The sequence below is a fragment of the Penaeus vannamei genome, chromosome 34, assembly GCF_042767895.1.
Source record: "Penaeus vannamei isolate JL-2024 chromosome 34, ASM4276789v1, whole genome shotgun sequence".
Lineage (NCBI taxonomy): Eukaryota > Metazoa > Arthropoda > Malacostraca > Decapoda > Penaeidae > Penaeus > Penaeus vannamei.
Window position 1 is genome coordinate 21,131,423 of NC_091582.1, and position 15,721 is coordinate 21,147,143.

The window sequence follows — 15,721 nt, forward strand, 5'->3', positions numbered from 1 at the left end:
TAATTATAAATTAAAAAATTGGATTTCCAACCTGAAAATTAGTAGGTTCATTACATTTCACTTCTGAAAAGGGTGGAGTTCATCTGATCATACCAGATGACATCTCTTCTTGCCATGAAGCATCTAATCCATATGTTGCATGGCATCCTTTTCACTTGATGTCAAAACTGCTCCATGTCATACACACTTACCTAGACATAGATCTTAGAATTAGCAAGTCTGGTATTCATAAAAAATAAGTTGAAATTTAGATTTCATTATTTGAAAATTTACAGTTTAATTCTAGAGACACAAAAAAATTTAAAATATGCATGGTAGAACTCACCTGCTAAATTGAAACCAGGTAACCTCACCAGTTCACAACAGGTGGCATCTATTTATTGCCATAAAGCACTATGTCCATATGCTGCATGTGTCACATGTGGTGTATGTTGTGTGTACTGAACTTCATGTAAATCTAAATTTGACATTAACCTGTTTACACCGGGTGATTTCTATTCTTGCTATGAAGCACTGAGCCCATATGCTGAATGGTTAAGTATCTATGTAGTTGAATCTGTGTTATGCTGTGCAAGCTAAGCAGTCATTCACTTGTTTGGCCCTGTCTGTCATCTCTGAAGTAGTGCAGCCTTCTAAAATGGGATTAAAGTCTCTTTTACATCTCTTCTATTAAAAAATCACTAAACAACTAAAAACCCATGTGTCCAGTACTTCTAATTCTTCCCTCAAACCAAGTATGTAGCACCTAGACCATGCCTTGGTTTGCTGTGGGCAAAAGCTGTCATCATGAGGTACTGTATTCTACACTCAGAATGCATTCTTTGCACAAAACAACAATACAGAATACAATACAGTGGATCTGAAGATGTGTGAGCAATCATAATACCAACAATGACTAATGAAACTATATTCTTTATTTCAGAGGTAAAAGAAAGACAAAAATATTCATGTAATTATTATTAAAAAAGAAATGCTCTCAATGCAGTGATAAAGGTACATAATCACAAATGGTACAGTACGAACAATGTGTGGTTAGTATCCATGTGATATTTCTAGTATTTTACCTCAAAGGGTAAAGGTATTAATGTGCTTAATTTTACTATAAAAATTTACACATATAAAAACAACCTCTACATATACCAAGTTTACAAAAGCTAAAAAAAAAATGAAGTTATAAACACATGCTCATACTGCCTTGTTTTTTTTAATTGCTTTTGTTCAGAAAATGTATTCTAAACTGAAAAACAAAAAGAAGCAAATAGAATAAACAGAAATTGCAGAAAAAAAAATATATACTAAATTTGCCGAAATTTGCCAATACTAGCTTCTTTCTGTAATAACTTGCACCATAATTTTCTCATGTAATGCACAAATACATCTTAGCTTTTAAAGAGTTTACCATCCTTACAATGACCAATCTAATCACCCAATACCAAAACAAGTAACGCATATCATCCTTTCCATATGCTAAATTCATTTAACACCAAAATCACACTCTATTGGGCAAAACTGTATATAACAAAGATTAATCTGCATTACAAGCAAGTGTATTCAAGAAACACAGACAGTTAGCATTATCAAAAATGGATGTAAAAGCAACCCCACTTATGAGGAGTCGTTACTTCGGCCACAAGAACAACTTATTCATTATGATTTCAGTTCTTAAAAATGAGATTATCAGGTACTATATTTGTATACAACAGCCCTACCGAGGCATATATTAATTAATCTGATCAATCAAATCATTTGTTATTGGGGCTATAGTGACCTACATAAAAAAAAACAAAATAGAAACAAAACAAAGACAACAACAAAAATTGTAAGCAACAAGATTTTAAGGAAAGTAATGGCTATGAAATCAATAAAATTATGCTGTAATGGCAAAAAAAATCAGAGAAATACTACCCTGCACCCATATCACCATCTATTACTACAGATTATTATGCTTGTGATTCATGGCTATCCAGAAATGAGAGTAAAGAAAGAAAAATAGAAAAAAAATATATATCTGATAAACTGCTACATACCTAAAGAGAGAATTTACACATAGTTAACCAAATATTACTATAGATAAGCTAGTAAAACAGTACTGATAAATAAATGTTTGTAATAAAATAATACTATTAATATTACTACAAAAGCTAATTACAAGAAAATGTCATTAGAGAAAATGGGAAAAAGCAGAATATCAAAAGACCAGAAAACGTTATAAAAGTTTATTCCTTACGCAAATTACATTTAAATAATGCATCTTCATCATTCTATCTATCTGGATTTCTAATACCTGAAAGACAATAAAAATTGCAATTTCCTAAACATGAATGATACCTTCAAAGTGTGTCCTCCCTAAATGGAATACCTATAAAATTATAAAATACTCATAATAAAAGAAGAATGCCATACAGTTGGGGAAAAGAATGAGAAATTACACACAAATAATTTTGAACACCTACACTTCTTGCAAGCAAATCGCACTAACAATTAACATTAAAATTTCTTTTTTAGAAAGTACCTTTTTGTACTGAAGTTAAGCCAGTGTTACTCAAGATTACTGCAATGTTCTAGAAACATTCTAAACTATATACTTGAGCATTCCAACTCATTGACAATCTTGCTCTTTACGTGGACACAAAAGGCCTCTATTGAAGTGGAAGTCTTCCACCCTGCTAATTTATTGTATATGCCTTGTTTCCCCATGATTTGGCAGATATCTTTAATAATGTTTTATTTTTATATTTCTTTTAAATAATCAAAAAATGTTGTCAGATGCTTTTTTCCCATAATCTTTTTTTCAACTAACATTTGCAGTATGCTGTTTTCTGGCTTCACTGATGGCTACAACTTTTCAGAGATACATATATGATATCTGATCATGATTTATCATACAGCAGATATGAATCCCCTTCTTTGGCTTGATGCAATTGCAATCAGAATGTTTTCTTTGCTGGTCTTGAGTCCAATAGGTGTACAATGAAACTTATCTGAGAGAACCATCACACGGGTGTCATCACTGTATGCCAAATCTCTCTGCGCGCTTCTTCTTCATTTCGTCTTCTGAGGAAGTTGTTGAGGCAAATCTTGCTGCTCTTGCAGCCTTAGCATCATCTGGGCTGGTTCTGCAAATAAATCTAATCTCAGGAAACACAAATATTGGAATATTCCGTATCAAACTGTGAATGTGAAAAGAGAATCTGTTACTAGTAACAATTTACTTATACTTACAGATGAAGAATGAAAACAGACCAAAGTATAGATAGTATATGGACATTAGGATATCGATAGATGACAGAAGGAAAATTTCAGCTCTGTACTGTGAACTTCTTATACACCATTTTAGACTAAATTCTGTTATCATTAAAAAATTTGAGGTTCATTCCTTTTTATCTGTAAGACCAAGAGACTTATCACACACAATGGAATCTGCACTCCTGGAAAAGATGTATTGTTACCAGAAGTTTCAAACAGATGAACAACTTCTTTCCCAATAAAAAGGCTATCAGACATGAATTAGCACCTTTTCTGAGCATCTGAAGTGCTTTTATAATCAAAATAATATATCATTTCACTACTGTTTCACATCCACTATCTACCAAACTATCACACAGTAAAAGCAAGCATCAGTAAACAATTTACTATTTTAAATGATATCGCAGATATGCAGAGAAGTCTTGCAAGTTAGATCAATATCTTTTTACCATAGATACAAGGAAAAATGTGTAAAAGTATACATTTTATACTCACATGGCTACTTTTTCTGTCCCGGCTGTCTTCGTTTCCGTTCCTCCTGCGGCAAATCTCTCTTGCCTTTGCTTCATTTTTTCCAGTTCCGAAACCTGAATTATGATCATAAAAAAAGGAGGGTTGAGAAAGATAGAAAAAATCTAAATGCAGGGCTCTTTTCAACCTATCCAGTCAATGTGGGATGACAGACACTGGCATATAGTTGTGGATGTGTCAATATTTCATGGGTACGGTTAAACTAATAGCATGAACAGACAGGTTTGTCGTAAGGGGACTGGGTGAATCAAGCCCAGTATCTGCCAACCACATCTACCTGTGTGCTTTGGCACAGAGAAGTTAAACGCTAATGTGGATGAATGATTCACTTATGGTAATTACATAGAAAAGTATATCATACTTATACCAGATTTAACATACATTACAGGTTACCTTTGTGAGTGACTTGGAAGTTACTTCGCCAAAGCGCTTGGCACGAGCTTTCAACTTCTCAATGTCTGTTCCCTGCAAGTAGAAATGTGTATACTATTAGCATCAAACAAATATTTGTGATACCTAGAAATATTCAGCCAGAATTATAAATGAAATGTTAGCCCAGAAATATTTGCTACTTTCTGCATTAGTGATTTTACGCTCAATTCAATACAGATATCACTGGATCTTTTTTTGGGATATCCAATCTAAAGGTTATGTGCAGAAAAGCCAAAAGCCCTTTTCTTTCTCATAATGATACAAACATAACTATATTATCATTACATTAACTTATCTACCTCATCACCTGGTAATTATCTTACCCCTGTTTCCATAGACAACTTAGCAGGTTTTTTGTTGACAGTTGTTGTAGTACTGTTACCAGCAAATCGTTCTGCACGAGCCTGCTTTCTGGCTTCTTCATTCAATGGAATACCAAATCTTTCAGCTCTCGCCTCAATTTGCTGATGAAAAAGGAAGGAGATATTCTAAACTCTAAAGCTAAAGCCATTGGAACACACCAGTTTGTATACATGGGTGAAAAAAAGACAGGAGATCCCAACACACACATCATAATATTCATGGAAGAAGCTGGATAAAAATGGAAATACACACACACACACACACACACACACACACACACACACACACACACACACAAACACACGCACACACACACGCACACGCAAACACACACCCACACACACGTGCGCACACACACACACACGCACACACACACACGCACACTCACGCACACACACGCACACACACAAATGCTGAGATACACTCACAGTCTTGTTCTCAGTGGAACTCAGTCTGATGAGCTTCTTGGAAGGCACGCCATCCTCTTGACCCTCACTCTGGCTTTCAGGTGAAGTATTTTCCTTGGAGGCCTCTGTCGGAGGGGGGGTGGTTGGGGCTGTGGGCACTGGAGGCTCAGACCTCTTCAGGCTGATTTTTTTCTTTTCTGGCTGTTCTAGCATTGTGGACACCTGGTTGAGATCAGTTGTATTCAGTTCCTAATGAAATAAAGGTGGAAGTGCAAACAACAGTTTCAACATGATGAATTACACACTATATGCTGAAGTAAATACAGGAGGTATGTGTTACACCCATTCCACCCACTCAACCCCTTGGATCCTGGTGCTTCACTGCCTGCTTACTTGAGCTGCTAATCTGACAGGTGTGTGGCTTGTAGGCTGGGAACACATGAAAACTCACGTGCAGCAACAAGATGCTGTGCCTCCCCTTTGCAATGTTATCTCTTTTTGTGGATAAGCGTTTTTTTCCTCCCTAAGATCTATATTTGTCACATAATATGCTGCATCCAGATGGTAATAGACTGTTTTCCTTGTACAGACTCCATATCATCTCACTAGGTAGTCCAGAACTCAGTGCAATAATAATAACAATAAGTAGCTTCTTTTTTCCATCATATCTAATCTCTGTAATAAAACTTGGAATAGGATCCCGATTATAGGAACTACATCATCCCTAGACTCGGCACTTTCATTCATGGCTCTTGGATGGCATGAAAAAAATTTGGTTGAGTGACAGGTGACAGAAATATGTCACCATGAAAAATTTGGTTGAAGGCCAGGGCAGTGGGAATGAATCACCAGGCATGCACAAAGTTCTTGGAAGATTTGACTTTGTAGGCATTTAGGAAGGGGCTCCTGCATTATTTCCATCAGTAAACGAGGGAAGAATGTACTCTCTGTAATCATTTTCAAGTTCAGGATCCTATTCCTGCTTGCCATGTGGTGCATGTTACTGTTATTGTAAACAGATGAGGGATATGAAGTCTGTACAAGGAAAACAAACTAATACTTTCTTGAGAAAGCATATCAAATGACAAGTATAGAACTTGTAAATGGCAAAAATGCAAAAAAAAAATTACGAAAAAAAGATAACAATATTGTAAAGGGGAGTCAAGCAGTCTTGCTAATATAAATGATTGTCTGCATGGATGGGACTACAAGGCACACACCAGGGAGAATCAACACTCAAGTAAGCCTAATGCCCAGATTTTGGTTCATGTGCGGGAAACGAGGCATCTGGATCCAACTTGTTAAAGAAATAATGCTTAAAGATATGACAGGCAACTGACTCCTTCAATTCCAAAGCCACATGCCTACAAACCTGAGGGAGTGAGACACTCAGAATCTTGTGCACAGATAAGAATATCTTATCAAAAGCTACCTATGGCACTAATATTTGATAACACGCTTGGACAGATATAAGTAATAAAAATTAATATAGATTAACAATCTACACTGTCACTAACAAAGAACAATGCTGTCTACTTACATCTCGTACACTGATGTTCACCCCCAAAGCTGCTGCCTCCTCCTGCGGGGTCAGCTTCCCTATGTCTACAGTATCCATGTCATCACCTCCAAGGATCTCCTCTTCATCAAATTCTTCGTCTTCTCCATCTACTGTGCCCAGTGGAACATTTCCATCTGTGAAGCAAGTAGAAATTACATTGCATGTGTAAAGTGGGAGTGCTTGATCACAGAATCTTGACTTCTAGTTACCCAAATCTACTCATAATACATATAAAATAACAGACAAAAATACATTTCACTAAATAACTACAGCATAACAAAATAAACAAATTCTTCAATACAAATACATCACTCACTCACTCATTCACTCACTCACACAAACACACACACACACAAAATTACAGAGAAGGATACCATATAGCATAGCCTAGATTAGTCCAAACATAGACCCCACAACTTACCAGCTTCTAGAGCTTCTTGCAGCCTCTCCACCAGCTCATTTTTGTTGCCTGTCACAGGTAATCCTCTCGCCTTCAACTCCTTCTTCAGGTCAGCGACCTAGAGAGAGCAAAATAAATTATGAAAGTTTGCAATCATACCTGCTTCTCACACTCCTATTGGAAAATGATTCACAACTTCTTGAACGATGTTTATCTCTGATATATCGGGTCATTCAAATTTCTAATTTAGGTAACTGGCAATGTAGAAGGAAAAATCAAAGAACGAAAGAAAGAAAAAGGAGAGAGAGACAAGTTAAAGCGTAAAGATTAACCCATAGCTGCCAGGATTGCAAGAAAACTGTTATGTCTATTGTTCCTTTTTGTTTACTGATTATCTTTACACTTAGGTGGCTCCACAGGTATTTTTTTCTATTGCAATTAGTATTGTTAATAAAATTCTAATTATCATAATGCTCCCAAAAATAATAACACCGAGATTGATAAGAACAGAAGAGAACTTTTCCAAAAACAAGAAAAGGGGAAATCAGCTGAAGATATGTAGGCTTACGAATTGGCTCCTTGTTGACTAAGCAATTGTGGAGCCACATCTGTGCAAACAAAATTCAAAAAAGAAAACAACAATAGACAGTAATTACTCAGCACCAATGGGTTAAAGAAAGAAAAGAAAAAAGAAAAGAAAACATAGTAAAACTTTACCATATTTTATAAAAACTGAGAAAAAAAAATAGCAAAGAATTTTCTTCTGTAAACAAACTAACTGCAAAGGCAAATTAAATATTGTTAGTTATGCTACATGTGTAGTGCTGGATCATATATAAGGATTAATTTCTAATGCTGTATAACTTGTGAGAAGAGGGTGGATATAGAGACTTAAAGAAAATTCCAACTTCACAGAAAAATATGAATAATTTAGTTGTCCAAATGTTCTGATAATGCACTCTTGTATATTATTCAGTAGACCATGTACAATATGGCATTGAAAGAGAGTGTCTGGAATGATTGTTTTTTCTTGCAATGGCTACACCTTCCCTGTCCAACTGCAATGACTAATCTATCATAGAACACAATATGATGAATAATTTTAATACATTTTTTAGATGTAATATCAAGTGCAGTTTATATGATCATTAGCATGAATACATATCACACAGAAGGGTAAGTCATATACTCTAAACCCTTTGTTAAAACTGAGTGATCATCTGCCTCTTGGCACATGATGTTTCTCTTTTATAGCTTGTTTGCATCTCCATTGACCAAAACCTCCTCTTCTCAAAGTCTTTAATATACAGCAGGAAGAGCATGCAAATGAAGGGCTAAACCATGGTTACAACTGGAAAATTATGTGCGCATCACAACATTGACATAAAAGCTGTCCACCCTTCCCACGTGCACCCTGGTCGCACAAAGAGAGAACTATTGGTACTGCTGTAGTGCAAGGTTTACTAAGACTTTACGCCTGATGGTTGTTTACTCAAGATTTCTATTCCTATTGCTATATTCCTATCACTTTTGCCACAGCTCAATTCATATACTATTGCAGTAATATAAAGCATCTATCTATCTATCTATATCTATATATAATTATATACGCAGATAAAAGATCCTGAATACTGTGCTCCCACTCATATAATCAATACGTGATATGCATTTTAAATATTACATTAATGTCAATGACCTTTACTTCATAAATTGTATTTAATGATAAACACACCGCATCATTTATAAATGTTGATAACTAAATCACCGTCAATTTTTCTGACCATCTTCCACTATTAGTGAAACAGAAAAACCTCACTGCCAAATATCTGCTGGCTTGAATTTTGGCAACAGTCTTATCTTGGCAGTAATAATGGTAAATATAACATACATACATAACACGCATTTCAGTAAAATGTTCATCAAATATATCAGGAAAACCCTTACTAATATACGTATCCTTTTCCTCCTTTACTTATACTTGTTCAATTTAATGTTCTTTGAAATGAATATTTCATGTCAGGGTAATTATACCAAACACTTGTGTATAAAAGATCAAAGTGACAGCTGTACTAATGGATTCCTCTCACCAACTATTATTCACATATCTATTCATGGTGCTCCTTGACCCTACAAACATGCCCTTATAGTAGGGGAGGGCATGGAGGATACCAGGGAAATTATGGGATAATAAATCAAACATGGAAAAATTATTTGTAAAACCCAAATTATAAATCTAATGCAAAGAGTGCACCCCTGGCAACACCCAATCCCTGCCTTAAAGAACAAACTCCACCTGTTAGTAGCATATTAGACCAATACCAAAGGGGGTTTACTCTAACCTGTGAGATTAAGATGTGTATATGTGATGTAATATACAGGGCACAGTCTCCTGCATCAAGAAAAAAACTCATACACACTACCGGAGAGAGTTGGTCCCAAGAACATTACAACACCACCATTCTCGAAGAGGTGGTTCCACGAAGGAATCAGGAATGTATGGAAACACATAAATCATACAAAAAATACCAGCATCTGACACTAGATGGCATGTTATCATGTGTTGATCATATTCTATATGCAATGTCATCTACCGAGTGGTCAGGTCAACGGGTCTTAGAGTTTTCCCCCCTACTTTGGGGTCCAAATTTGGAATGACATGTGTATACTGGTGAAAAATGGGAAGTTTCTTTTCACTGTAAGTACACTGCTAAAAGTTACACCATACAAATGATGCTGCTACTATTGGAGAAAAACAAGCACAGGAATTGTCTTGAGGTGATGCCACCTGTGACTCAATCCACAACAACCATGGCAAGAATGGAAGCCAAATGGGGTTGAAGGGAAGCTCTGCTAGTCAAAGTCTATACCAGAGAAGAAAGCAGCCCCTTCCACCATACATGGGCATCTTAAACTGTCAGGTTTGTGTAAATCCCTAGCTTGTCTTCCAGGGCAGAGGTCTGGGAAGCAGGGGGTTGCAGGGGACACAGCCCCCAATATCAGATAAGGTACTGACCTTCATTACCTTAATACCAGCAATATGCCAGGTATCCTTCATGCCCTCCACTACTACTGGGCAAAGTTTGTGGGGTCTTGGGTGGGTTTGATGGCCATAAAGCCAGCATAGTAGTAGCAAGTGAATAGTAATGGGTGAGAGGAATTCATCAATACCACCACCATCATGATCCACTGCGCACAAGTGTTTAGAATAATTACCAACACATGTATGGCCTTGGTAATTTCACAGTAAAGCCATGAGTCACCTGTGCCTATCAATTTGGTATCAATAAATTACATTTGACACAAACTGTCCAGATATAATACTTTTAGTCCACTGAAACCAAAGACAGTGATGATATTAGCAATAATTAGAGCATAACATTTAGAGCCTGTTAGCACTCTGTCAATTGGTAACCAACCTCAATCTCACGTACATATCCTTGCAAAACAGGTCTTGTAAACTTCCCCGGCAATTATCATCAAATTTGATAACTGAACAAGCCTTATCAAGCCCAAACATATTATGAAAATTTGCTTACGTCTGTCAGAGAGTTGTAGGCACATAGACCCTGGCGATCAGTTGAAGATGTGTTTCTGTTAAGGTGATTATCTGCTGACACTGTCATTTGCATGATATTAGCATAAATTACTGCTGTTGATAGTATCTTCTCCAGCACATTTTGTACTCTGCCTAATATCATCACAGCACATGTTTTCTATGGACCAAAACTTTGGACACATTAAATGCACTGATACCAATTATGTTGGCAAGCCTTTCTACAGAATTACTTTAGTTTTTAGACAGCCACATTCTAGAACTTATATTCTCCTAAAGTGCATCAAAACTTACTCTATATCACTATCTATTCTTTAAGTATTTAGGACTTTTTTCTTTGGAACTCTCAAACCCCACATGAAACTTGCTTTTATCTGTGTCAGTGCTACAACTTGATGTATGGACACTACAAATCTTGAGGAAAAATGATGTATGAGGAATGTGATGTTATTACTTTCTCCAGAGAGAGATTAATTCTTTAATCAATGGGCAATTCTTTACAGTACAGATGCACTCACCAGAAACTAAGTCCCCCACTCTATGTCACAAAATTTATTCATTAATCTAAGTTGCCGTGAATAGGCTTGCCCTCTGGGCACTGCCTGAGGAAAGGATTGATGGCCAAAAACTCCCTGGGAAACATTGTCTTCACCTCAGTATGCAAGGTAGGATAGAGCTGAAACTTGGGAGCACCAAGTGGACCTTGGCTGTGGGCAGTGCTTTCCACGACCTTTTCCCTTTATTTATGGTGTTACCATTTGTGTCTGCAAAATATTTTGGCAATTCTTTACGGTATGGACACACTTGCCAGAGATGTCCCTTACTTTACATAAAAAAAAAATAAATAAATAAAAATTATCATCAATCTAAGTAGCCCTGATTAGGTGTGCCCAGGGGGCTCTGCCCCCCGTCATCCCCCGAGGAACACTGTCTTCACCTTGGTATGCACAGCAAGATAGAACTGAAACTCAAGAGCATTGCAGTGCTTTCCATGACCTTTTGTCAAATGGAGTAGAGAAAGTTTTCTTACCTGATGATAAACACCAGGGGGACCTACATACTCCATCTTGGAGTTTGCTGGCTTTTACGGAGTGTCACCACTGTGACTATGCCCCTCTGACTCCCTACTCCAGCCAACAACCTTGGGGGCACTCCTGGGAATCCACAAACATTACTGTGTGATCCAAAATCCTTCTTAACCCCCACCCGATTGCTGTATTTCCCTACTTTGTCTCTGGACACCAAGCCTATCATTTTTTTCTTCTCTTTATGACAATGTTCTTAGATTTTCCCCATCTTAGTGTGGTCATTACGTAAATTTACACCTAAGTATTACTTTCATGCTAAACAGCTTCCTTATTATCAACTAGAGATGGAAATGTAATAAATGAAACGTCTTAAAATTTTTAATTTTGGGGGGTTAGCAGTGATTTGTGACTGATAATAATCTAAGGAAAGATGTTGCAAATTGAATGATCAATAAATCAAAAGTATTTCTAATACTGTACAGCATTTTGGTAGACGAAAAATAATATCCAGAAACTTTATCATCTATAAATAACATTGAAATAGCACAGCTAATCTCTTCAACTATGAAGCACACTATAATAAGGTATAGTTTTAGTTTCACACAGACATATGGTATGATGTAAACTTTGCCCTTGATGGACAGAATGAAAGAAAGAAATATATACATTCTTCAATTATGGTATCAATAGTTGATAATAAGAAAGTTGTACAACACGTAATAATTTGGGATACACTCACAGAAAAAAGTAATGACACTAACGGAAAGAAATGGAAAAACTACAATTACCGATAAAAGAAATAATCTATGCCAGCATAGTATAACCTCAGAAATTAAGAAAATAGATTGTGACTAATGCCACCAAGAGAGTATATCCACGGAAAATGGGTGGGGGTCCAGGGGAAAGACGAAAATATGGCGATTGGATAGGGAACCTGGGGGAGAAGGCCCCTAGTTAAGAAGGCCTGGACAATAAACATTACAAGGTAGTGTCTGAGGTGGGTGATAAAACACACAAAATAATAGAAATATACAAACCAAGACAATTTCCTTCAATAGTAATGCTTTCTAAAGGTGCTATATGTAAAAGAATTGAGATGAGAGTCCAATTTTAACTAAGCAGCTCATCTTGATCACATGTCAAGGGTAAACACTGCACTGACCGGATAACTCATTACTGCAATATGCCAAGTAGTTCACATGTTACTAAAAGCTTGTCAAAATGATAATTTGTTCAATATCAGTGTCTGCTGTATCACATTTATACTTTTAACATCATTTATCAATATTGTTATACTTCCTTTACATGTTTTAAGATTTATTTATACAGTTCTTTACAATAATTAGGCGCCAGGTATGACAGACACATTCTGGCCATTCAGTAACAGAAAGACAGTGAGAAATGTTTAATTTTCAGTGTTGCAATAATTCTGGGTAATTCTTAAGACTGTATAATGCCAATAAGGAAGAAATAGACCTTAATAATCATTGCAGTTTGATATCTGAGCCCATCAAGTAAGGTATTTGGTTTATTGCTTACAGTATGGCTGCAGCTCTATCTAGCCATACATACCGAGGTGAAAAGAAGGTGTCCCAGGTGGTGTTGGGGGCAGAGCCCCCCATCAACCCTTCTAGGCGTGCTAGACATGCCCAGTCACGGCAACTTGGATTGTTGAATGATGTTTGTGACATGGAGTTAAGTCAGTTTATTGGCCAAGACGCTTAGTACGACCACTACTCGGGGTTTGAATTCCCGCAGATTTTCTAATTTTGGCACATCGGTCCATAGTTTTTCAAAGATGGAGGGTGCATGAGCATAGTCTCACTTACCGATTTTGAGTTGTTTTTTCTAGTTTTACCCATTTTAGTTCTCTATTCTTCTTATCATTTCAGCCTATTTTACCCCACATTTTCCCTGATATACTACATGCCCTCCCCTACTACTGTGACTCAAATATAAATTGCCAATGGAAATGGTACTCAGATCTCCTTAACGATTCCTTTGCAAAAGAATCAACTGTTGAAATCAGTGGATTTCCTGCAGAAAAATATCAAAATTGTTTAGAGCACAAGCCACTATCCCGTTATCTATATTGGATGATAACAAGCCAGACTACAGAGTTTGGTCTGTGCGGGGAATGCGTTTCCCGTGCAAAAGATTATTTGGTCTAATTCTGTCCGCGCAAATGTAGTTCCTGGGTAACTTTCCACACGCACTTAGTTCTTTTTAAAATATTCCACGCATAAAATTCTTTTGACTTTTCCCAGCACTTGTTTCATCATCCATCGGCAGATCCATCCACGCAAATGTAGACAAAATTATGTTTTCCCCACATGAAAAAATGTAATATTCCCTGCACAAGAAAAATACTCTACAGTCTGGATAACAAGAGATTCAAACATATTAAAATGTGAATTACTGAAATGTGGAGTAATAATTGCAAGATTAGATAGCTGTGTGGAATTAAAGAATTACCAAAAATAAACAAACCAAACATCTGGCAACATCAACAACATTCCCTCAGAGCTTGGCAAACATTGGACCTTCACCCACAAATCTTACTCTCTTTGCTGTTTCCACAACGCCCATAACACACTTATCCTTCTTTCAACTTTCGAGGACATAAGGGGATAGAGTCCTCCCTCTCCCAAAAGGAAATAAAGAACGAAAAGGGGTGAAAGAAAATGCGAAAAGCTGCGTCCATCCACACCACTCCTCCAAAAGCACAAGCGACACCGTCTTCTCGAGCCTCATAGATACCTTCTCGTCTAGCCTGGCGTGGAAAAGCCTCCTCGAGACACCTCCCCCAAGAGGACCAACACCGCCACGAGGTCTAAAAGCCCCTGTGAGTCTGGCACCGCGCCTGGCACTGCGCCACGACGGGTCCGAAAAGCGGCAAACTCGGCTACCTCCACCATTAACCTTCTCCTCGCCCTATAATAACGCTCTCACCTTCAATTTTCCTTTTCTGTATTACTCACCGGGCTCTTCGCCTTCTTAGAAAGTTGGTCGAGATAGAGAGAAGGGGCAAATGATGACGCTACGGGTAATTAATTTCGTACCTTCATTTTTGAGATTTGAGAAGCGTCGTCCATGTTTGTTTCCTGTAGGGATCGTGATTGTAAAGTTGTCAATGTTGGAAGGCATTTTATTCTTTACATAAATTTCGATAAATATTATAACAAAATAATAAAATCGTATTTATAAAATATTCATTTTGTTAATAAGTAAATATTAACCGACAAACACTTGTAAAAAGGGAATATATCGCGACTCGTCAATCCAGAAATTTCGATATACGACGAACATATTTTGGTAAACATTGAATAAATGAGATTTAGGAATTTTCAAAAATATATAGTAACTATGATATTCAAAATACTGGTTAGGGGTAATTTGCTTCTTACACTATTTCTTTCTTTATATACATGATGTTTTGAGTATCAAGAGAAACTAACAAACAATTTTTCGGATATTAGCAATCGGCACTTCGTTCATAAATCAAAGTTTAATTAATGTATTATCAAATAAATAATGCTGATAAGGATATGTTAATGATGATGATGATGTTAATGCATGCATCATTATCATGACAATGAATTTTATCATTTTTATTATCATTACTATTAATATTGAATTATTATTACTTCATCATTACCGCTAACACCATCATCATTATTATCATTATAATTTTCATCATAGTTGTAATTATCGTGCTAATTTTTCTTATTATTCCTATTGTTCTGTTATTACTATTACTATTATTTTTATTATCATCATCATCATGATTATCATCATCATTATAATAGTTATCATTATTACTATTACTATTATCATCATTATTATTATTATTATTATAATCAACACCATCATTATCATTACTATCATTATTACTGTTACCATTATTATTGTTAATGTTATTATTATTATTATCATCATTATTACTATCATAATTATTATTATCATCATTACTACTACTATTGTCAATATTGTTACTATTATTATTATCACCATCATCATTATTATAATTATCATTAAGTAATCATCATCATCACTATTAATGATATCATTATCAATACTTGTATTACTATTATCATCAGCATTATCATTATCACCATTATTATCCTTATCATTAATCTTATCATCATTATATTTTATCGGAATTATCATTATCACCATTGTAATCGGTACCGTCATCAT

At 36.1% G+C, this 15,721-nt stretch overlaps 1 protein-coding gene across 9 annotated transcripts; it reads right to left on the bottom strand.

The window, feature by feature from the left end:
* Positions 1-942: 942 nt before the first annotated feature.
* On the bottom strand, positions 943-14,709 carry LOC113802708 (SAP domain-containing ribonucleoprotein). Of its 9 annotated transcripts, none has more exons than XM_070113404.1 (8): positions 14,584-14,709; positions 6,962-7,058; positions 6,520-6,674; positions 5,001-5,201; positions 4,533-4,673; positions 4,171-4,242; positions 3,742-3,833; positions 943-3,116 (listed from the first exon to the last, which is right to left on the bottom strand). In XM_070113404.1, the coding sequence occupies exons 1-8, from the start codon at positions 14,614-14,616 to the stop codon at positions 3,008-3,010; spliced, it is 900 nt and encodes a 299-aa protein (XP_069969505.1). In that variant the 5' UTR covers positions 14,617-14,709; the 3' UTR covers positions 943-3,007. The 9 variants fall into 9 exon arrangements, with proteins under 9 accessions (XP_069969505.1, XP_069969502.1, XP_069969500.1 ...); XM_070113401.1 differs by having other exon boundaries at positions 4,159-4,242; XM_070113399.1 differs by having other exon boundaries at positions 5,001-5,228.
* Between the last annotated feature and the right edge of the window lie 1,012 nt (positions 14,710-15,721).

Bases quoted from the DNA above. Each gene is read 5' to 3' on its own strand.
- LOC113802708 (XM_070113395.1), bottom strand. From the start codon at position 9,995: ATGAAGGATACCTGGCATATTGCTGGTATTAAGGTAATGAAG. The intron at 5,229-6,519 runs GTAAGTAGACAG...TTATTTCATTAG, and splicing joins TGAACATCAGTGTACGAGAT to GAACTGAATACAACTGATCT. The intron at 4,243-4,532 runs GTAAGATAATTA...TTCTACTTGCAG, and splicing joins AGTTGTCTATGGAAACAGGG to GGAACAGACATTGAGAAGTT.